The 24,413-nt window shown below is 52.6% G+C and overlaps 1 protein-coding gene across 2 annotated transcripts in view; it reads right to left on the bottom strand.

The window, feature by feature from the left end:
* Positions 1–450: 450 nt before the first annotated feature.
* The window catches only part of Stum (stum, mechanosensory transduction mediator homolog), a 41,108-nt gene continuing 17,145 nt past the window's right edge, over positions 451–24,413 (bottom strand). Inside the window, exons 2-4 of one of the 2 annotated variants that reach the window (XM_005078139.4) lie at positions 5,967–6,146; positions 2,757–2,765; positions 451–1,722 (exon numbers count right to left, since the gene is read on the bottom strand). In XM_005078139.4, coding sequence (XP_005078196.1) covers positions 1,688–1,722; positions 2,757–2,765; positions 5,967–6,146 — 224 coding nt within the window. In that variant the 3' untranslated portion in view covers positions 451–1,687. The remainder of the gene's footprint in view (positions 1,723–2,756; positions 2,766–5,966; positions 6,147–24,413) is intronic. The other variant, XM_021231923.2, reaches the window with a different exon arrangement.

Raw genomic sequence — 24,413 nt, 5'->3', positions numbered from 1 at the left:
GATACAGGACCCTGGCCGGCATTCAAAGGTGCAACTCGATCTACACAGCCCTGAAAGAAACTAATGGGTAGACACAGGGTAGGATGGGAAAACTAGTCTAGAATCAGAGCCAAGGGTGAGTAGTCACAGGTCTACATCTCTTCATGATGTCAGGGGCTGTCCAGTCTTGGGAGGGGTCTGCTCCCAAAGACTGCAATTAAGAAGCCTGATAGGGGCTAGAACCCCAGAGAAATGGGAGCTGCTTCCCAGGAGCCTCCATCCACCAAGGCAGAAAGTGGACAGCTCCTTTCTATGACCTGGCCACGCTGTGACAGAGCCTCTGCTACAGAAGAGAGTCTCCAAGTGGGACCCGCTGATGGCTCCAGGCCAGTGCGGCTGGGAACTGAGCTCTGGGCCTGTCCCACACGTTAGCGCCTCCTACGTTAGAAGGAGAATGAGGAGAGATGCAAATAGCCACACCATCACTGTAATTTTGGATCGCCTTTCTCTTCATTTCAGACTGGTGCCCGCAAACCTTCTGTTGGTTTCTCCCTCTAGTAAGGATCTAGCTCTGGACTGGTGCATCACTCCTAGGTTTGCTTCTGGAAGAGGCACAAAGGTCCACACGTCATGCCAACAGCTTCAGCCTCACAACACATCTTCTTGCAGCATGTATGAATTCCAGGTTGGATACAGTCCCCCTCACGATGTTACTCTTTCCACACTTCAAATACAGATGAGTCTCCGATGTCCCCTGGGACTTGCTCAGGAGACCTGAACAGGCCAGGGTATTTACCTTTCATGGGTCCCAAGGCATCTGCCTATTCGCAGGACTCTCTAGAGATATCCACATGCTTGGTGGTGGGTGGGAAGCCCAGACTCAGCTCTGGTGTTAGGAAATAGCAATGAATGGATGCCATCACCTTCCTCAAACCAAACCATCTGGATTCAGAAACATGTGGACGTCAGAAGGAGAGGGGACCAGAAACAGTAGTAAATGCATCCAAGAAGGCTGCTGGTCTGCAGTCACTCACAACTCAGTCTGGCCATTTTGCATACAGGCATCTGAAATTCTAGCAATATCATCCCAGCGCAGGAGCTGGTGCTACCCCAGCCTCTGGGAAGCAGAGATCACACACAGCCATTAACTGAAAGGCTGGGGTGTCATCAGACACCTGTGGGGACCCAAGGACCTTCCCACGCTAGGCTACCACCTGGCCACCTTGTAACCTCTGCCCTAATACTGCCCCCTGGGAGACCACAGAGCAGATGCAGGGGACCACATGGCTGAGCAAAGGGATGAGGACCCAGCGGAAGTGTTCCATGAAGTCCTAATGCCTGGGAGAGTGCCCAATCATCTGCACAGTGCCCACTGCAGCCCATCCTGACAGGCCTGGGTGCCTGTGCAGTGTGCAGTTGGATTAGCATTGCCCAGCACTCTGGTGCTTGGTCAATATCCGGCCTCTAGCCCAGTCCTCAAGTTTTGGCCCTGTTCCTCCCATGCACTTCTGGGGCAGGGAGAGAAGTTGGCCTCAGACCCTGCTGAGAAAAGCAGGTGTGTTCTTCAAAGTAAATAATATTTTTGAAATACTCCCTTTCCACCCCAATCTGAGAAATGGCAGAAGGGAACACGTGAAGGTCTTTGTGCCCAAAGCCACCTGGTGCAACCCTCACAGGACCTTGAACTTCTCCGGGAGGTCCTGGAGGCTCACAGCTGCTGTGGGATACCTTGATCCTTGTACCCTGTAAGGAAGGAGGAGAGGTGGTTAGGGGACCCTCCCCTTAGGGGTGTCCAACATGGCCCCAGACCAGGATATGCAGGACCTTGTTTACGCTATGAAGACCTTATTTTTACAGTGAACAGTAAAGATCTATTTACAGGCAAGGCTGGGAGGAAAGAGGGAGGGATGGATGAAGGAAGGAAGGAAGGAAGGTAGGAAGGAAGAGAGGTAGGAAGGGAGGGGGAGGGAAGGGAGGGAGGGAGGGAGGGGAGGGAAGGAAGGGAGGGAGGGAGGGAGGGAGGGGAGGGAAGGAAGGATGAGGTTGGGAGGGAGGGAGGGAGGGAGGAAGGGAGGGGGAGGGAAGGAAGGATGAGGTTGGGAGGGAGGGAAGGAGGTAGGAAGGGAGGGGGAGGGAAGGAAGGGAGGGAGGGAGGGAGGGAGGGAGGGAGGGAGGAAGGGAGGGGGAGGGAAGGAAGGATGAGGTTGGCCGCCCGAGAACGGAACAGCTGTGTGACATGTGTTCCACCAGCTGGGTAGCTGGGACAGGAGCGGGGCTGGAGCACACCAACTCTTCAGAGCATCATTGCTGATACTGCAGTTTTTGTTTTCCAGTGTCAGAGATGAAGCCCAGGCCCTCATATGCACTGACGAGTGCTTCATGCCCCCCCATTGGACCATTGACGGGGTGAGGGAATTGTTGCTAATCTGATTGGGTGAGATTACAGAGCTGAGATGGCAGGGAAGGGTGGACTAAACTGGGCCTCTGCCAGTTATCTTGGTCTATGGAGGAAGGACAGGAGCCCCAGCCGGGTCCCTTGCTATGTAGGGGGTCACCTGCCAATCTTGGGTGCCAACAAACCAGTGATGGTCAGGGGCCTAGGAGCAACGGAAGTAATGAGAGTGGCATGAGTAGCCAAAGATGGCAGAGACATTAGGGACCTGCTATGCTAGGCACTCTCCTTTCCAGAGGAAAGCTCAAAACGCAGTCACCCACTAGCCAATCGAGGGTGGAGTACCTGTGCAGGAGACAGGGCATACATCTACTAACAGACTCACCTTGGGAGACTGCAGCAGCAGAGATGCAAGGCGGCAGAAGGAAGAGGAGAGAGAAAGAGAAACGGTCTCAACACAGAAGCCGAAGAGCTGGGAACCTCAGGTGGGGGGGGGCTGCTACCAAAGGTCCTGCAGAGGCAGGGCTTCAGCCAAGGTGGGCCTAGTCCTCCCGGTGAGCAGTCCCTGTGGCCGGCAGCCAGTCCCACTGTCCTGGCCCCGTCTGCCCAGTGCCCCCCTCAACCACGCCCACACCCCTGCTCACCTCCTGTCTTCACTCCCGCTCCCAGCCCATGCTCTCAGGGTGTGTCCTGGATGATTTAGAGGGTACAGAGGGGACAGGTATGACTGAGGAACTAAAGACACTGCAGTGACCGGCCCTGGTTCCAGCCCAGCTCTGTCCGAGCTACATGATTAGTAGTTTCTATGGACTGGACCCACATTTATAAAGCCTGCTGCTTTGGGAAAGACCTGAGGATGGAAAACGTCCCGCAGACATCTTAGGTCAATCGGCAATGGCTGCCCGGAGCCTTGTGCTGAGACAAATGTCAAAAATGATTATCAGTGTCTGCTGCTGGTGTAGCAATAGAAAGAACAGTCAGGAGAGCCACCAGGCAAGTACTGACCAGTGATCAAGACAAGCTGCTATGTGCTGCTCATTATCATTACATAGATGGAGCGTCTATGTTCAGACAACTCTTGGATCCTTCTCAGAAGTTTTTATTTGATGCTGTGTTTGCTGGTGGCCACGGTGCCATGTGCAACCCAACCTGTGCTTTGTTTTGTTTTTTTCTTTATGTGAGTGATGTCAGAGGAACAACCCTCTACCCAACTGTTCCTGGGACAAAGTCAGTTGCAGCTGTTCCCTTCTAAAGGGCCACCCAGAGACACCTCCGCAAACATGGCTGCTCAGTGCAGCCCTAGCCCATCTCATGAGAAGAGGGCATCCGTCTTTTGGGGGTCAGCGCAACTTTTAGAATAAGTGAAAAGGCAACAGCTGTTGAGATGGATGGGTGTGTATCTGGCAGTCCGGGAAGAGGAGGCAGGGACTGCTTTTCTTCTGCAGCCCCCTCAAAAATCATGGCAAAAATTTGGTACCAAGCCAGAACCCCTGGATACAGGGGCTGACAAACACACAAGGGAGCCTAGAGGGCGAGAGGGAAGAGCTGGGCTGGAGACCCTGACATCAGTATATCCTACATCAGATTATAGCTCCTACACCAGCCCACGGAGTTCCGGTCAAGTCAGTAGCCTGGAAGACAGGCAGGGAGGGACGGCATGGGCCCCCGTCTGCACGTCTTGGGATCTGTGTTGTCTCATCTAGGGCTAGCAGGAATGTTCTTAAACTTATGACTTTGGTCTAGACCCCTGTTCCTGGGGATTAAGGAGGACCAAAGACAAGCACAGATTGATGGCTTACAGTGCTTCAACTCACGACATTGCAAGTTTAAGACGTGTTACGTGGGGTCCTGAGCTCATTTTTGACACGGTAGTCCTGGCATGTTATGAGTTCAGTGAGCCAAAGAGCACCTAGATTCAGGAAGCTGTGGGAATCAGATCTGGCATCAACACACATTTATTGAGGCCTTAGTTTGGCACATTCTTTGCTGTCCGGAATGTTCCCTGAAGGCCCATGTGTAAGGGTTGACCCCCTAATGGGAAGTCTTTTGGCTTAGTTGTTGCATTTGGTACGTTGGTCCCATTAGTCCCGGGTGTTAGTTACAATAACAGAGAGATGACTAACTCTCTTGTTAGAGTCCCAACACCGCTGACTCCCAATGCTTGCTTACAGAGCCAAGAAATCAGGAGTGTGAGGCTGGTATAGCCTTCCCGGGCCTTCTAAAGAGGCCGCACCTCCTAGGATCTAACTGGGAATGGGACCTGGGGCCCCGCATATGACCCATACATCCCTGGGGAAGTGGCTTAGTGGTTCCTGGGAATCCAACAGTGGGAGTGAGGTCCAGTGAAGGGGTCATCAGATGTGGGGTGAGCTGTACGGTTCACCTTGACCTGAGGCTCTTCCCAGCAGAAAGGGGTATTCCCCAACTGCCACCTGGTGCTCCCTCCCACCCTGTCTACCTATGGGACATCCTGAAAGTCCAGCCCACTGACTTCCTGTCTGAATTCTGTGAAGACCTGCTGTCAAGTCTGGCACCCTGGCCATCCACACCGAGTCCCACCAGCTCTAGCACTTTAACTTTCTCTGTGGGGGTGATTTGTTTAGTCACTGACTCTGGTCCTAGCATTGTGTGTGCCTGAGTTTCCTGCATCTTCCAAGGAACCCCAGTTGAGGCTGAGTAAGTTCTAGATCATTCTAAACTGTTATAGGTCATCCTGTGGCCTCTGTATCTTGGCTTCTCCTGCCTCTCGGGTTCTCACCTGGCACAGCCTCCCTATACACTGGCAATTCAGCCTGAGAACCCAGTGAGGGGCAGCATGTTGGGACGGGCACAAACAACAAAGTGACTGAGAAGATGTGGCCCCAGTTACTGAGGCCACCCCCCAGTGCGGGAGGAACAGGAAAGGGGGTACAGGGAAACAGCTGTTCCAGACAGGTGCTGTCTGATTGACGATTCTGCCAGGTTATTTTTAAATGATCATCCGTCTTTGGTAAATTTGATTTTGTCACTTTAGATACTTCCACAAAACACTTTTGTGCCTAAGCTGATTCTGCATTAACATTAGATGATTCATTGACACCTTCAAAGACAGTGAGAGCTTGTAAGACTTCGGCACCAACCAACCAAAGAGTGTGGTTTAACCCAGTGAGGAGTCGTTCAGGTCTAAAACCACAACTACATGGTTTCCTGCAGGTGAAGACAGTGTGTGGCCTTGCTCTTCCTCTAGAAACTGTGATGCTGACACACAACCATGGGCCAAGAAAGAGGTCGACCTCATTCTGAGTACACCAGCTCACCCAGGTTCAGTGGGAGAGCCGCTTCCTCCACAAGTGTGGAAAGTGGTGTCTTTGCTGGGGAGGGCCCTCCTTTGGAGACCCACGCTGCAGGCCTGGCATGGCAGAGAGAGGGCTCTGCGACAGGTGGCCGTGGCAACAGGGACAGGCATGCCCTTGGAGGCTGTGTCCAAGGACACGGGTGTCTTTGGGGTGAGAGGTCCTACAAGTGCAGGCCTCCTGTTCCTAGGCTCCTCCACAGCTCTGGCACCCTGACCAGACCCCACCCCTCTCTGCCCTCAGCCACACCAGCCATTACTCACTGGCAAGGATGACCATGTCCATGCCCCAAAAGATGCTCATGATCCAGCCCACCATGACGATGGCCGTGAGCACCTGAATTAGGGCCGCAGCGATATTCAGCCAGAAGACGCAGCACACGTGCCTGTCTGGGAGGTCAGTGCGGGCCCCACACAGCACAGTGAAGGCGGAGACGAACGTACCTGTGGGAGGCCAGAGGGGACAGCTTCAGGGGAGGCTACAAGGCTGCAGTCCACCACTGCTCGGCCTCCAGTGCTCAGAGAGAAGCGGGGAGGTCCTGCACCCTGTCCTCGGGGCTCTGTCCTGCTCAGGTCCTAACCTCAGTGTGTCTCCAAACTGAAGAGATTAGGACACCACCTGGAGGAGGTTTGACACGGGGCCCGATAGGACCCAAGCCTGTGGCTTCTGGAAAACAGGAGTCATTGGGTGACCCAAAAGTCAGCCTCAGAGGTTGAATTCCAGAGATGGGGGAAGAGAGCCAGGAGGTAATCTCAGCTCATGTGCTGATGGCTAGAAGACAGGACTGGGACCTGGGGCCCGTGGACCGAGTGCCGGATGGCAGCCAGACAGTCTTAGAGCATCCCTGATGTTCCCACAACCGTTCCAACCCCAGGGGAGGGGTGTAGGAAGGAGAGCTACCTGGGGGGTTTTCCCTTCCTTTCCCTCTTCCCAGTCCCTTCCCTTTCCTCCCTCTCCTCGCCCCTCCCCTCCCTCCCTTCCACCTCTGTCTTACCCCTGTTGAAGATGCTGTTGTTTACTGAACCATGCTTGGCTATAGCTCTTCTCTGATGTGAGCTTTGAGGTTCCCACCCCAAGAATGGCTCTGCCTGTTCTCCCTGTGACTGCTCCCTGGGGGCTCTCACAGCAGTTACCATAAGCTTAGTGGCTTCCACCACGCAAATGCACCCTTCCTCTGCTTTGGAGGTCAGGGAAGTCTGAATGAGGTTCCTGGGCTAGTGTGGGGGTACCACTTCCTGTCGCCCCAGCTTCCGGTAGTTGCCTGTGGTCTTAATTCATGGCTCTTTGCTCAGTGGCCGAGTCAGCAGCATAGCACCCTGTCCTTGCTGTCCTCTCCTCCCTGAACCCGGTCCTCCGGCCTGCCTTATGGGAGGACACGCTCGGGTAAGCCCATCCCTGAACGTTGGGGCTCCTGCCTGTCTCATCTCTCAAGATCCCCTGATTCATCATGTCTCAGGGTCCCTTGCATCACGTAAGTTCACGTAGCACAGGTGTAGGGGTTAGGACACAACCACTTTGGGGGCAGGTGTTCGGCCTTCCACTTTATCGTACATATAGAGACTTGGGAATTAAGTATGTTGCTCAAGGTCACAATAATGGGCTGACCCTACTCTGACCCCAAGGGTCGAGGACCTGTCAAAAGCAGGCCGGGATCTAAATTGAGACATTTGGGAAGTTGGCCCATGGACTGTGACCATTCTCATGACCCCAGTTCTCTCTGTTCCCGCCGTCGAGGACACTGAGGCTGTCCATTCACTTCCCACTGAACTTAGTTTCTCGCCTACCCCACCCCTTTCCCTTGCTAGCTCCTACTCGATTCAGAACACAGGTTCTACTCCGGCCTGCCCTAACGCCTAAGCTCAAGGCTGAGGGAAACTGAGTCCTGCTGCTGATTTCTCACCCTGACCCTCATGCTCCTCCCCACGCTCCTCCCCATCTGAACGGCTGCCCCCAATGAAGGCCCTCCCCCATCTCCCCATCTCCTTTCCTTTTAGGTCTCCAATAAGGACACAGTTCCTCTCCCACAGCCAGTGGGCTGTGGAGGACACAGAAGAAATCTTGCACTGCGTATTGTCAGATGCCATAGCACCTCCTGTAGCATTGTCACAGACACAGTGCCCAGGCTCTCCAACACCCCAGCATGCCTCAAGTGCCCAGGAGTCTGCGCGTCTCCAAGCAGCCCTGTCATCCTGAGGAACGATGAAGCCCCTCCAGCCTGACAACCAGGAAGCTGCCCTGGCACCAACCACACAGACCTAGCACAGAGCATGGCCGTCCTGTGGGAGCTGTAAAGCCGCCACGCTCTTGTCTTCACAGAATGGACAGTCCAGCGGGGGCACACGGTGCCTGAGGGCTCTCCTTTCTGGGTGACGAGGCAAGGCCACCCTTTGCAAGTCTGTGTTAGCTGCGTCAGGCACTAGCACAGTCCTGTCCTTGCAGCCTGCAGTGCCACAGGCGCTCCCACTCCACTGGGAAGATTCGAGGCCTGTTCAGAGTTAGGGAAGGGGAGATGAGTGACCTGGGAGGAGAGACCCGCCGTATCCAGTGGGGAGAGGGAGGTGAGTTTAGGCAGCAGTGGTGGCATGAACGTGGCTGACGTGAGGACGAGGACCAGCTGGGTCACTGGAGGACTCTGGATGCTGGGATGTGGTTCCGCCTAAGCTGCAGAAAGCAGAGCCCTGGGGATGCGATGGGAAAGGAGCCTCTGGGAAGTGAGGCTGACAGCAGGTGTTAGCGGGGGGGGGGTCCTGCACATCACTAGAAGGAGACCACGACCTCTGAGAGGTGACAGGGACACTGGGGACTTAAGAAGCACATGGCACCATCCTCTGCTGCTGCTGGTGGTGCGTCATGTGTGGGGAACAGGCTGACAGCGTTGCACAAGAGAAGCCTGCAGATGTAAAAAGATGGTGGGAGAGGAAATGGAATGCGTGGGAGAAAATATTAAGTGAAAATAACACAGATGCGGTTACTGCAGAGCTAGTGCGCTCAGCGCACGCCACCCTCTCTACCTACGCTGCTTTTGTTTAAACATTTATTTAGTAGGAGACACACATGCCACTGCATTTGTATAGAGACCAGAGGACAACGTGCAAGAATCGATTCTCTCATTCCACCATGGAAATTCTGGGAATGAAACTCAGGCCTGCAGGCTTCATGGCTGGTGCCTCCACAAACATGGCAAACATGTATGTGTACACACGCAACTCCCTGACACAGACAAAGCGGGGATACTTTTCTTTAAGACAGAATCGCACGTAGCCAGGCTGCCCTTGAAACCCTGACCCCCCCGTCTCTACCCTGCAAGCGCTGGAACTACAGGTGTGTGTCACCACGTCCAGCTAGTCATCCATAATGATACTCATATATCCACGAGTCACCCCACCCATTGCTACTCACTGTGGCCTATGACCCTCTCTCTGCTCCTGGTGCTATGGCCTCCCTTCTCTCTTCCTGCCTAGAAAAACATCTCTAAAAGAGGGATTCTTCCCCCCACAGAGTATATTATATAGCCTATGCTACCAATTTGAAATCTCCACCTCTGTATCCCAAATGTTGGGATTACACGAAGTCCCATCATGCCCAGCTCAAGTTAGGCATCAATAGAGGCTAATCAAAGCTGCCAAGCTGACAGACACAGGTCTCTGGGTATGCCTGTAGGGTATTTTCATATTTTTGGTTTTTTTCTGAGACAGGGTTTCTCTATATTTCTGTGGAGGCTGTCCTGGAACTCGCTCTGTAGACCGGGCTGGCCTCGAACTCACAGAGATCTGCCTGCATCTGCCTCCCGAGTGCTGGGATAAAAGGTGTGCGCCACCAACACCCGGCCGGGGTATTTTCTTGATTGTGTTAGCTGATGTAGGAAGATTCTTTGTAATTGTGGGTGGGACCATTCTCCAAGCGTAAGGTCCTGGACTGATAAAATGGAGCCAGAGAGATGGGCAGTGGTCGAGTATCCATTCATCACTCTGCTTTTAGACTGCACATGCAAGGCTGACCCACTGCCTCAAGCTCCTGGAACCTGACTCCACCGCCACAATGAACAGTCCCGTGGAGTGTCAGCTAAAATAAGTCCTTTCTCCCTTGGGTTGCTCTGGTCAAGGTATTCTATCACAGTGACAGAAAAAGAAACGGAGGCAGAATCCAAAGTAGTTTTCACATGAAAATGTGGAGTCTAGAGTTCCAACGCCAGTCTTCAAAGGCACAAGGACGACTTTGGGAATTACTTATCTGAACCCACAGAACAGAGGCTGGGGTACAGCTCACTCTGGTGCCTGAAGCCCTGGGTCCCATCCGCAGCACCAAACATACACAGAAAACAATCATCCCCCAGCTGACAGGGATGGGCAGCTAGGCTTGAGAGTGCACACTCAGGAGTGCAGAGATTTGCCCCACAGATGCAGAGCACTGCCCCACCAGAGTGTGGAGATGGCTCAGTGGGTAAGAGCATTTGCTGTGCAAGCGAGAGGACCTCCGCTTGAATCCCCAGCATCCACAAGAGTTTGTGGGGGAAAAGGGACAGGAGGAGTGACCAGGATGAAGACAGGCAGATCCCAGGAGCTCTCCAGTCAGCCAGCCTAGACTCAATGAGTTTCAAGTTCAGTGAGAAGCCCAGTTTCAAAAACCAAGGTGGAGAACAACAGGGAATGCCTATCATCTTCTTCTGGCCTCCATACACACAAGCACCTGCACATATATCTGTGTATATACCCAAACACACACACACACACACACACACACACACACGCACACGCACACACACATACACACACATTTGCTGCTAAGTCTGCTGACGTGAGTCCGCAGGTCAGCACAGGGTGGAAGGAGAGAACAAGCTATGTACACACACACACACACACACACACACACACACACACACACACACACACACCAAAAAGGAAGAGAGACTCGACTGTATCAATAACTCATGTCCATGGTTTTGTCCTTGGGATCAGTGTAGTAGCTTCTCCATGGTGCAGGGCAGCGCGGCTCTGGGGCCTGGGGCCTGGGCATGCTATTCCTGGAGGCGACCACAGCACCAACCGGCACAGAGAAAGGATGATAGCACACTACCATCAAACACTGGACTCTGTGCTACATAGCACCGGGCATGCAGGCATGGGAGTGTGGAACACACATCTTACCATGGCTGTGACAGAGCTTGGCAGGCAGGAGCAGCCCGAGGAAGGCCTTTCCCACAGCGTCACAGAGAACACAATGCCAATTTGCCGCCACAGTCCCTCTGGCCATGACACGATTCTACCTGCTGAGGTGTCTGTGCGCAGCTTCCCCAAGGAACTCGGGATGAGGTCTGAGGTAGGCAGTGGGAGGAGAAAGAGCCCTGTACTCCCCTCTCCCACCCCAAGGAAGTCCCCAGAGGGCTTGCCTGGGGTGGAACACTGGGCAGAGTTCCCAGAACTTGCCTCCGTTCCCTCCCCCATTTCTGTCAGAAATAAAAAGTAAGCATAGCGTGACCCCTCGAGGAGGGGGGGCTCTGCTTACAAGAATAGAGCCCGGGAGCTGGAAAAGTCCACCTTTTGTACTCTCGTGGGGTTCAGCATCTCATGGCTGTTACATGGGAGCAGTAGAAGGTGATGGGTTTGGGTCAGGAAAGATCTTACAGACTCTTGGAGCTTGGAGAAGGGCAGGATTGCCCCTCTGCCCTCAGTGAAGCTGCTACAGTAAAACTGCCCCGGGCACTCGAGACGTGCCCACAGCTGACTCTGCAGTCGTTAAGTTGTATTGGTCATGATAAAGGACAGCTAAATATCTCCATCACTTGGTTGAATACAGCTATCCATCTTCAGGGCCTGGCTGGAAATAAGCTTTGGGGAACAGGAAGACAGTGGCAAGGGAGCCCCAATCCTATGGCACAGCCATTTGGAAGTTCAAGCCACACCCCTAGAAACAGGCCCCTTTGAGGACAGTCTGGTTCAGGGCAGAATGAAGCAAAGAGGGATTTCCTTAGGGACAAATTCAACCCTGGGAAGCTCCAGCCCTCAAGTGAAGCCACAAACACTTCTGGATGAAAAGCCTAGGGACAACGTTTAGTGCAGCAAATAGGTTCACTCTCTCTGGCCACAGCCTGTTAGCTTGTCAGCACCGTCACCCTTGAGCAAAGTCTGAGAGGAAGAAAACTACGCTAGAGACAGATCTGGAGAGCCCAGTGGAATGCCCTCTTAGCAAGGTCAAGACCCTGGCTTCCAAGACCAGCACCAGCCTGGAGGACAGCTGTGTCTTCCTGTGGAACTGTGCTGAGCCGTTCATCCAGGGAGCATCCAGGGTCCACAGTTTCACACCCTGGCTGGCAAGGGACTGGTAAGACCATGTCACAGTCAGTGTGTATGTCGTGAGGAAAGCCCGAGTGGGTCTCACGTTCCATCACCTTGACACCCTCAAAGTTCTTCAAAGCAGTTCACCTGAACATTTGATAGCTGCACTCTGGACCAGTGGTAGGAAGGGTCAATGAACAACTCTGCAAAAAGCTCAGATGTCTTCATAAAGACACCACACCATTTATGGGGACACCAGCATGCCACTGACACCATTCATCTCTGTACCTAACGGAGCTCTCCCTCAGTCAGCGGCTCCTACTGACCTTCCTCCTGAGGATGAGGACCGGGAAATGAGAGCAGCCCTACCCCCCGCCCTTCTCAATGCCTCACCTTGACTTGAGGTTGATTGTGCCGCTGGAGGCCGTCAGCTGGAACCGGCCATTCATTTTAATGGCACTGGGCATTGCATCAGCTGCCCTGGGCTTGTTAGCCGATCTCTGCTCTCTGCTACCCCTTCCTCCTCCATCTCTGGACCTGGAGGGACTGTGGAGACGTGGGGAGCTGCAGAGCAGAGACAGACACCTGAGGTGTCCCTGAGGGTCTCCCCGGGATGCTAGTCATGAGCAGAAGTTTAACCTCAAAGGATGCTCTGAGTCTCATTACAGAGCCTGGGCTTCAGTCCCACAGGACACACCTAGGACAGGGCATGGGGTGTGGGCAGGAGGCCCAGAGCAGTGTGAAGGCCCTAAAACCCTCTGCTTTGTTCTTTGTGCCTCACTGAGGACAGTCGGGTAGGTGACAGAGTGGGGGATGGGTCAGCAGTGACATTTGCTGAAGAGAACGAGGCAGCCTCCATTGCCTAAGGATTTACAACCTGGCCAGATGACATTTCCACGGATGGAGAGGCACTGAGATTAAAAGCAGAGAGAGGCCCTACCCAAGCTGGCAGCTGCCAGGAGCCTTTCTGTGATCAAGGACTCGGAGGATGCTGATAAAGCCCAGAGGCGTTCTCTCAGGGACACTATAGATGCTGAGAAAGGAGCCTAGGTCTGCACTTTTCCTTAACCATGTCACTGACACCAGGTTAGGCTGGGATACCTGGGCTCCTGGCCCAGCCCCATTCACTCATCTAGTGAGTAACTGATGAGATGCCTACTATGTGTCATCACCCTTTGCTTATCGAGTCTAGGGAGAGCAGGGGTCCTGGGTCCCCACCACCCAAGTGCAAGTGTGTGGGAGCCAAGGTTGTCAAACAGTCACCAGGAGTTCTAGAAGGAGCTGCCTTCAGGGTCCGAAATCATGGTCACACGCTACAAGAAGAAAGAAGACCAGTGTGCCCTGTAGCCTTCCCTTTGGTCACAGGGGAGGCCCCAGAGGACTGTTGATGCACATGATGTGTCACAGCAGAACATCTCAGACCTGCAAGCTGCACTCCCGGGTGTGAAGTTGCTTCCCATGGATGAGCCCTTGGCACGTGTCGCCAAGTTCACGTGCTGAGACCTTATCCCCAACAGGACGGTGCTATCAGCATACGGAGCCTTTAGGGGATGATTGGGCCGAGGTACTGGGTTTGGTGCCCATGAAGGAACCAGGCCCTCTCAGGGGGCAGAGAGACCCACACAAGCTCCCAGTGTCCTCTGTGAACAGAGGCAGGAAGGGTTCCCCATGAGCTCTGACCACTCCCGCTGGCTGCTCTCTGACTTCCAGCAACCAGAGCTGTGGGAGACAGTGTTGATAGTTTACAGCTGGCCAAAGTAGGACTGCCCCTTCCTAAAAGACATACTCAGTTCATCCAGCCCCCACATGGATCCAGCCAGTGTTTATACAGCACCTTCTGGGGGCCAAGAGAAGGGCAAAGCTATGGATGCCATCACAGAAGGCCAGCGTCCGCACTCCCAAGAGTCTCCCGGGTACCAAGAGAGGCAGCCCGCGGAATGCAAATGCTGCAGAGCCTGTCACTGGAGAGGAGGAGGCAGGGATAGCAGGACATCACTGTGAGCACAGCAGGACCCCATGCCAGGGTCCAAATCCCTCAGATGGGCTGTAAGACGTCGTTTCCTCATCTACAGGTAACGCTCAGGGTCTGCGGCACAGACAGTAAGGTAAGAGAATGTGTGACATGTTCAGAATGCAAACTAATAAGGACTGATGAGTGAGGGCCATTGAAAGGGACTGATGGGGGACAGTCCTCCTTAGTAGTCTGGACGAGAGCAGAATCTTGGCAAGTGAGCTTATTAACTCTGAATATGAAAGAGAAATCAGAGAAGCCTGGAGTTATAATCACAGTGGCCAATGACACTGTTATTCTTTTTTTTTTTTCTGAGACAGAATTTCTCTGTGTAGCTTTAGAGACTGTATTGGAACTTGCTCTGTAGACCGGGCTGGCCTCGAACTCACAGAGATCCTCCTGCCTCTGCCTTCCGAGTGCTGGGTTTAAAGGTGTGCACTACCACTGCCCAGCTCATTCTATTTTTAAAAAAGTACGTGTTGCATGGTGTGTGCCTGTGTAACACGATGGGGTGTACTCACGTGTTTGTGCATGTGTATGGCCGGAGGATGACTTTGAGTGTCTCCCTCTATCACTCAGCCTCTTATCTTTTGAGGCAGGGTCTCCAACTAAATCTGGATCTCAGCATCTCATCCAGACTGGTCAGCTAGTAACCCCCAGAATCTATCTGGCTCTGCCCAGCACTAGGGTGGAAGGCGTGGGCTGCTGCACTTGGCTTTCCTGTAGTGTGATATCGAGGAGACAAACACAGGTTCCCACGCTTGCACAACAAGCACTTTACCCAGGAGCCATCTTCCCAGACTTTTACCCCTTAAAAATGACACAGTAACTGCTAAGGTCACCATGTCAGCTTCATGTCCAAGTTTTATGCAGCCAGGAAACGTCTGGTAGTGGTTACACAAAGAGATGGGAAGGTTCTTTAATGCGAGATTACAAAAACAGTCTGCACGCTCTGTGGGGAGATTATTTAAAAATATTTACGAATGTGGACAAAGACAGGCACACATTGGACAAAATGAAAAATTGTCTTTGCCTTGGCTGAACTGCTGGTGGCTTCTTCTCTTTTTTCAAAAAACAAATACTCTTTTCAGTTAAAATAAATAAATAAAGCGTCACAAGCACCTGCTGAGATCCCATTTTACAAGGACGTCCCCTGGTGGCATCTCTGGCTACAGAAAAGGTGATGTAACAGTCAAGCATGTGAGGGGACAGATGACACACAGACATCAGACAGACAATGGCTGGTGCCGTGCAACTGGCCCAGAGTGGCCATTGAGAACTTTGAACTTCCAGGAGCATCCCTGGCCCGGGGGCACCCAGTGCTGGAAAAGAAAGACCTGGGGGTTCTGAGGAGTCCATTCCCGAGAGATCTTGAGGAGCCATCTTGGGTTATTCAGGTGGCCACTTAACAACGGAAGGCTGGCCCAACTGAGCCCGCTCCCCAGCCTCCCGAGGACCCAAGCGGTGCAGAATGTGGCCTGGGCTCAGGTGTTCTTTGTCTGGCTGATGGCTCCCCACAGGCCTATCATGCGCCTACCAGGCACCACACCCCACAGGGTAGCACATGAGCCTGTGTGTAAACGCCCAGTACCAAGGGTAGCTTCCTGCCAGACACAGGCCTCATAGGACAGCCTTGTGGATGGCTTCCTCCTCACCAGCCTGGCAATACTGCTCACAACACTGGAGCAGTCCACACTCAGGGAAGGCTTCCTTACTGGGACCCTGATTTTGAACATAACCAACTGAAATGGGCTTAATTTTCCAGTGAGTTGCAGGAAGAGCCCACAAAGGCAGAGCAGGGCGGTGGTCATGAGTGTTGGCTAACGGGTCAGCCTGCTGAGTTTTACTGCTGACTTCAGGGTTCACTGGGTGTGTGAGCCTAGGCAAGCCCTGCATTTGCTGGCCTCACTCTGTAAAATCTTAAAGGGCCAGTTTCCTCCCTGGAATTATGTGGGATGGAATAATATCCAAGTACACATAGCAAGGAACTTAATAGGGATTACACATGTAAAGTTCCTGGAGCAAGCTAAGGTCTTAGTAATGGTTTTATTGTTGTTGTTAATAGTCATTCAGGGTTGGTTTGATTTCTTGGCCCAATAATGCATTATAAACCCAGTGTTTTCTATCTCCCTGCTCTATGTCCCACAATAGGAGTTTTTCACAAGGCCAGCATCCCTCACGGTGACAAAACAACTGCAGCGTTCCAGTTTTCATACCCAAATACCTCAGTGCGGAGAAGAAAGAGCATTCTGCCCTACCATTCCAACCGGCATCCTGAGATTCACCCAGACTGGACTTCGTAAGTCACACATATGCTGAATCAACCATTAGCGCAGACAGAGTGTGAGTATTGTTTTAAGTAAAGAAGCCTGTCCTGGCTCAGCATTACCCACAAAGGAAGCCTGGGTCCCTGGGGAAAACATTTGTCGCCCTGGGATGTAGGAAGAGGTTAAATGATGCTGGCATTGTTATCTTAAGACATGGTCCCAGATTCGTTGACACTTCTTATCGATAGTCAGTCTCGGCCAGACAGGTTATTAGCCATGACCTGGGACACTCTTCTTAGACCTGCCCTCTGACTGACAGGAACAGAAAGGGACGGAGACGATGGGGCTGTTTCCTAGAGAGGGTTATTTTGGTTCATGGCTTCAGAGGTTTGAGTCCACGGTTGCATGGCCTCTGCCAAACACACACACACACACACACACACACACACACACACACACACACACACACACACACACACACACACACACCACACACACACCACACACACACACACACACCACACACACACACCACACACACACCACACACACATACACACACACACACATACACACACACACCACACACACACACACCACACACACCACACACACACACACCACACACACCACACACACACACATACACACACATACACACACACACACACACATTATCTATCCATGAACAATTCTTGGTATGTACCTGTCTGTATATGTGTGTGCCTATGTGTAAATGCATGTGTGTGTGTTAACACTGGTAATATGGAGCTGAAGGCTAGAGGAGAACATTCCTGACCATGAGATTTCTTTCATGCAACATTTACAGTCCATACAAGAGCCTCGATCAATTGAAATTCATGTCGGTGCAACCTTCAGCACACAGGAAGTCTTTTCCTGATGCGAATGACAAGCTGATTACGTAGGCCCAGCCCCTGAGAAGGGGTTACATGGACACCAAAACCAGGGCTGCCAGCCTGCTACACATCTCCAGAATTCTTGTGCCAGCTGTGTCCCACAAACTCCTGGGGTTTCTGGCCAGCACCTCCACGGACTGCCATCACCTCTCTTCTGAGACCCAGAGTTAAGACACCCATCAGTCCTGCTGAGAAATCCCCGGGAGAACAGTATGCCCCTGCCCACTGAGCTACTGAAAGTATCACCAGGCAGAGGGGGCAGCTCGGCCACTGACACTGTCCCAGAGCAGAACTTACTAGGAGGAGGCAACACAAAGGGACTCCATGAGCCAGGCCAGGGGTTCTCTTTCCAGCAGTCTAAACAAGCAGAGAGGGAATGGAGGAAGCAACCCAGATCGAGTCAGGACAGCCAGATGCCAAATCAGGCCCTGGGGGGAACTCGCTGCGATGTTTCCTATTAGGGCAAGAAGCCGCAGATGAGAGGGCGGGGCATGGACCCAGCACAGTTGCCCTCAACATTTCAGTCTAAGGAGCCACTAGGACTCCAGTGATGCTAAAAAGGTCTGGAACACAAGAGGCTGGCACGGCACGCAGTTGCCGTAGAAATGTCTGATGCCTTGTTTTGTGGCTTTAAAATTCTCTCTCTCCCCCCCTCTCTCTCTTTCTCTCTCTCTCTCTCACTCCCTCCCTCACACACTCTCTCTCTCCTCTCCCCCCTCTCTCTCTCTCTCTTTCTCTCCCTCCCTCTCTCCTCTCCCTCTCTCCCTCTCTCACTCCCTCTCTCCCTCTACTCTCTCTCTCTCTCTGTCTCTCCCTCTCTCCCCCTCTCTCTCTCTCTTCCTCTCTCTCTCTTTCTCTCCCTCCCTCTCTCTCTCTCCCTCCCTCTCTCTCTCCTTTCTCTCTCCTCTCTCTCTCTCACTCTCTCTCACTCTCTCTTTCTCTCCCTCCCTCCCTCTCTCCTCTCCCTCTCTTTCTCTCTCTCTCTCTCTCTTTCTCTCTCTCTCTCACACACTCTCTCCCTCTTCCCCCCTCTCTCCTGGAAACAGCACTATGGGGAATCTGGTCCTCTCACTGACACAAAAGGCTCTCATGTCCCCTGGCAGGCACTGTGGAAGGAAGCAAGGGCTGGCTGGCTGCCAGTTCTCTCACCCTCTCTGTCCAAACTCTTTATGGCCACTCAACCACCTCATCCTGCTGTCACCACCCAGCCATCAGCCGGGAGTTGTCCGCCTAGAGACTGGCGTGTGTCTCCTGCCTGCACTGTCTGCTTCAACCGCTCCGAGTGCTCCAATGGCGTGGGGGTGGACAGCCACCCGGTGCAACCTCCACTCAGGTCAACCTGTCTTTCTGGAACCCTTGCCTCCAGCTCCAGGTGGTCCCCAACTCTCCTGCACGACTGTGTCCCCGTCTCATCTGATGATGGAGTGACAGGGTACCACGGCAACACTCATCTTCACTAGGGGCCGTTCTGTGCTGGTCCGCTCCATGCAGGCCTGTGAGGTCCTGTGAGGTCCGTGCGATTCGCAAGGGAGGCGGGATTGGACAGAAATCAAGGGCCCGCTCCTAGTGCCAGGCTCCTGGGTTTCCCGTGGTCACGCCCTGGAATCCCCTCCTGCCAGGTAGGATAACAGTCCCCTCTGAGGTCTTTGCTCAGAGATTGGGATAGCTTCTCTGAGACCAAGCAGTTAGACGACCTGGGTCCCAGGAAGACAGTCCCTAGGCAGCTCAGATCTCTGGAAACCTGAGATTCCTCACCTCCTAAAAGGAGCCTGGACAAACCATGAGCATCCCCAGCCCAGATGGTGAAATGTAACAGCTGCACTCCCCCACCTTAGAGTCCCTGGGGTCCCGAAGTGCAGCTTCCTGAGGATATCCCTGTAGACCCCAGATGCAGTAGCGCACCTTCTGCATCTTAGGCACGTAATACCTGCCTATCAAAACTGTTAATAAATGAGGTAGATTTGAGGGGGAAACAGACTGGAAAATGTCCCAAGAATACCCAAGAGCTCTCTTTGCACGTTCAAATGACTTTCCAGTGGCCTTGACCCGAGAAGACCTGTGGTGTGAATTCTGCCTTCTGAGGAAAGGTAACGCCGCCGGCTGACAGAATGGCATAGCGACAAGTTCTTACCGCAGCTGAAATCGCTGTTTTCATTCTTGTGTCTGTCTTGCTGCTCCTGTCTGTCTGTACGCTCCGGTGCACACAGCCAGGATCTACACCACGACACTGAAAACAAAATCGCGTCTCAAGTTTCTCTGACCCTGCCTTGATTTAAGCATCTTTTCCTTGTGGTGCAGACACTGAACTGGGCTCTTTCCCGGACACACGTGGACACACGTTTACGCGCTGCTATGCGTCAGTGAAGCCACGCTCTCAAACCACCCTGCACGCCACCACTTCAAGGTTCCAGTTGTCAGTACTTGGGGGCTTTGTGTTTAACCTTATCACACATAACACTTCCGCAGATCCGCAGACAACGGTTTGCCGATACCACCGGGGCGTTTTGGGAAGTCAGCCTATTACATACATTTTTAAAATGTATTTTAAAACAACGGTGTTATTCTGAGGAGTCAAGACTGTAAAGGGGTCTGATGGCACAAAAACGGGGCTAAGAAACTCTGAGTCTCTGTTTCCCCTCTGTGTCACCCCATTTTTCAGGCTAGCAGGCTCGCCTTTTGACTGGATGTTGGGTCTCCAGGGCTGGGAAGGATGGAGACCAGAGGAGGGGCAGGCTTATGAAATTCACAGGGAAGGAAGTGCTTGTAGGAGAGAGGGAAGGAGGGAGAGAGGGAGGGAGGGAGGGAGGGAGAGAGGGAGGGAGGGAGGGAGGGAGGGAAAGAAATTCTTGTGAGAGGGAGGGAGGGAAGGAGGGAGGGAGGGGAAGGGAGGGAAGGAAGAAGGGAAGGAGGGAGAGAGGGAGGGAAGAAGGGAGGGAGGGAGGGAGAGAGGGAGGGAGGGAGGGAGGGAGGGAGGGAGGGAGGGAGGGAGGGAGGGAGGGAGGGAGGGAGGGAGAGCAAAGTGTGGTCTGGCCCTGGTACCCACCTTTGCTCTAGACTCACCCCAGAGCATCTCCATCTGTCTGTGGTTCTGACTTTTTCCACCTGTTGGAGGAGTTATGCTCAGCTCCTGGCTCCCACTTAGTACATTTTTATTTTATTTTACACGGTGCTTGCGGGCATCCAGCATTGTCGGGTGTTCTGACACTGCCAGCATGCTTTGGATGAGCCCTGTTGCTAAGAAACAAATCCCAGATGTATCTTTAAACACTGCTCTAGAAAAGCACATTACTCCTCACTCAACTCCACGGTGTCGTTTCTTGGACCCTGTTTAGTTTATGTGAACAGCTGCTCGCCAAAGGCCACATTTTGAACCTCAAGGAAAACCCGATGAATGCTCCCTTTACATGGAGGAGTCACTTCCAGAGTGTGGAGAAGAAGATTCACCACAGCCATGGTCACCTGCAAACACTAGGAAGGGCTCGGGAAGGCGGACCTTCAAGGAGGAGGCATGAGCAGGGCGGCCCAGCCCAGCCGGAAGCTCTAGTGCAGTCTTACTGGGCAGACTCTGAAGGACCAGGAAGCCACGGCTCTGTCTGCCAGTAGCTTCTTGCATTTCTAAGATGCCCAACCTTACCACTCTTTGCCAAGCAGTTGGACGTTCCCTTTGATTTAAACCACATGCACTTACGCCCCAAATCGTTGTCCCCCAGGCTCGGATCTTCCAGGTTGACTGTACCAGGCGCAAGGGCTCCCTCGTGAGTCCCCACTCACCCGTACTTTCCCGGATGCAGGCATAAATAGGCACTACAAAGAAAAGCTGCTCTCAGAAACAACCGCTGTGGGACTTCCTTTCCCCAAGCCCAGGGGTCACCTTCCACCGAGGCCTCCCACAGCCCACTCCACTCCTGCGCTGGCTACACCGGCCTCTTTGAAGGTGGAAACTTTGCCAGTCTTCCCAAGGGGTTCTGATGTCCCTCAGGCCACGGGCCAGCAGTATAGGATTACCCATCAGCTGTATCCCTCCAAATTAACTAAGCATGTGTCTCAAGCCAGGCAGGGGACCAAACTCAGAGACACGGTCTGAATGAGAACCTCTCCTCCGCTGGACCAGCCCATGGTCTAGTGGCCCTACTGAGTCACGCAGCATTGGGCCCCTGTGGAGCTAGACCAGAGAGGCTGAGGTGACTTTACCACAGTGACATTTAGTGGGCAATGACACTTAATTTCCACTGTGTGCAAAGTTCATTCTAGGGCTGTATATATTAGCTCTCTTTAAGAGAGTCAGAAGATATAGGAACTATTCTCCCGATCAAGAAACTGAGGCACACATAGAAACAAGTGTAAAGCCTAAAACTATTAAACTTCTAGAAGACTCAGGAGACAAACTTTGTAACCTGGAGGCAGGAAAGATTACTAAAGTAGAAAAAGTTTAAAAGGAAAAGAAACTGAAATGCAAAAGAGGTAGGTTACTTGACCACACACAGCTACCACGTGGAAGAGCGCAAGTCAGTGAGCACTCAGCTATAAACAAACAAACAAACAGGTAAATAAATAAATCCAGAAAAACGTCATCAGGATATGGGGAAGGACATACATAACTTTTTGCACACAACAGACACCCCCCCCACTACCTCAGTGAGCTGGGCTCCTGACTGATGACCGTCAGGTACGCCCTCCCTGGGGAGCTAGCTAAGGATGCCGCCCAGCAGACACTCCTCTGGGGAGCAGTTGGATGGGTTTGTCACTGCTTCTTGCCTGTCAGAGACTGAACCGGCTGGCTTTCTTCCCCAAGGACCTTGAAGTTCAGACTCCTGCTCACAGCTCAGCCCCAACAGTGGGCATCAGAGGGGACGCCGGCAGCAAGGCCCTGTGCAGGATGCTGCCTTCCCCACTCAGCAGGACCCTCTCCTCCCGGCCACCCACCAGTCCCTGCAAACTGCCAGCTATGGATGCTTTAAACATTTTCAATTGAATGTGTTGTGGGAAGAGCCTGGAGCTGTGTGGCAGGCGATGTACCGGTTCCCACTCCCACCCTGGACGGGGTGGTGAGCCACGTTCCTGCAGCTGTCCCTGCCAAATTACTCTGGGCTATTTTAGAGCACATCCAAAATGCCTGGGAAGTCCCCTTAAGCATCCCTGGCAGGCCCTGGACGGTCATGGCCAGAACTGACAGCTGGACAGGAGAGGAAGCCATCTCTCCCAGAGCTTAGTGTGACCCACAGTCCAGAGCACCCCAGACATAAGCCCTGTCCTGGTCTCACTCACTGTTACGGAAGCACAGGATCCTACCTGACACCGCTCATTCATCATTCTCGTTTTAAAAGAGGAAAAAAAACCTCAGCAGATCACATGTCACCAGCGGTCTGCACAGGGGACAGCTGCAGGCCTTTCCCACAGGTGTGAAGGGTGAGGTGATGCATCTTTCTAACAGGGAACAAACTTCCCAACACACACTTGTCCTAACCGCAATATGTGCTCACACCTGCACACATCTGGAACACACACCTTCTGTTGGGCCAGACACAATGCCGTGTGCCTTCTCTTCTGGGTGGCCCTCTTTGGTGCTTCTGCACTACATAAATAATAACAGTCAACACAATGGCTTTCTAGTAATTCATAATTCCTTATGAGTCATAGTTTTGGATGATTCAAACCCCTCAGCTATCCCAGGTGCTCAGTCTGGCGGTGCTGAGTCAAATCCTGACCCATCCTCTTGAGAGTCCCGATACCACACGGCCACTTTCAGTTCCTACGGTCTTTCAAACCCTTTCTCGTTTGTCCCACCCCTCCCTCCACCCGTCTGTATAGTCCACTCATGGGGACACAGTTCCTCCGTGAGTCAGCACTGATGGCTCACCTATTGATAAAAGATGATGCCCATTGGTATAGCTGGAGGAGTTTCTAGAGGAAAAAGACTCAACAGGCAGGCTGGGTTTCACCACCCATTCCAGTATGCCAATTAAAGACACAAACATGAAACAAGCAAACCAGAGAGAGGAGATTTAACTCAATGTGGCCACACTGAGAGTAGGGACAGCAAGAGTCACATAATGAAGCAGCCCTGGTCAAGGAGTGGTCCTGCCATCACTCCTTGGGCGCAAGTCCCCAAGGCAGTCTCAGGAGAAGATTGCCACTGCTCTGAAGTGCAGCCTCACCGCTGTAGATAACATCCTGGAATGAGGTGGGAGCCTTTGCTCCTCCTGGAATCCAAAGTAGAGACCAGGCACTCTTTGAGGGACCACCATGTCAAGCAGGGGTCTGGGCCATAATAATGAAGGCGGGGGAGTCAGGCTCCCACCCGGCTTCCAGTTACCCTGGGCCCAAAAGTGAGGGCTCGGTGCTTTTTAGCACGAGCAACTTTGGAGGCTGTCTCACTGAGGCCATCTAACTTAAACCTTGGCATTGCTGGGTGAGAAGCTGTTTCTTAGTCGATGTTGTTTTGGTTGTTTAACAGCTCAGCCTCCCCCCATCTTCATTTGTAAGTCTTTGCACTTTAGCAGTTTGGTGCATTCTATGGATGCTTGGGAAAACATGACTAAAGAGAAGAAGAGCCCTCACTCCTGCCGTGGCTCCAAGCCCAAAGGCTTTTTGATACCTAGTGGTTTGGGGAAAGGCCTTGGGTCATTCTGACCTGGACAGGTTAACTGGCCAGCAAAAAAGCCTGCGACCTTTCATCCTGTTTTTCTAAGCTTCCTAGGTCCTCGAGGTGTCTGTGTGTTTATGGAGACCCAGGGCCCTGCTGTGGCATGGATTCTTGGAATGTATTTGCTGCCAAATTCACCACCTACTTCCCCCCCCAACACTGCACATCAACCTCATCCTTCAATGTGCAAAACTCCCCACAAAAATCATGTTTATGGAAATTATATCACCATGGCAACAGTAAAGGTCTCACAAGTATTTTTAAAATAGCAAATTAACAAAAACCCACTTATAAAAAAAATCTAAAATCTGTTCCTTTATGGGCATTAACGAATGCAGGGCTTTGAACAAAACACACCATGTGTTTGATGGCAAAAGTCAGCCGAAGGGGCTCTTGACTCTGATTAATTGGGAGCAGAGGGCTGGCTCCATGAAAGCAAGTTTGGCTTCTCTAATCAGAGGTTGCTCTTCGGACTGATTCTGGAAAATGACACCAAACTCTTCTGGTGCGGAAGGAATGTGGCTAAGAGACTCAAATTGCTGAAATACTCATTTCTGACTTTCTATTTTCACGTCACTGATATTATTACCTTCCCCACTC

Source organism: Mesocricetus auratus, unplaced genomic scaffold (assembly GCF_017639785.1).
Source record: "Mesocricetus auratus isolate SY011 unplaced genomic scaffold, BCM_Maur_2.0 Super-Scaffold_100676, whole genome shotgun sequence".
Classification (NCBI taxonomy): domain Eukaryota; kingdom Metazoa; phylum Chordata; class Mammalia; order Rodentia; family Cricetidae; genus Mesocricetus; species Mesocricetus auratus.
The sequence above is the reverse complement of the archived record's forward strand: the minus strand, read 5'-3'. Positions and strand labels throughout refer to the sequence as shown.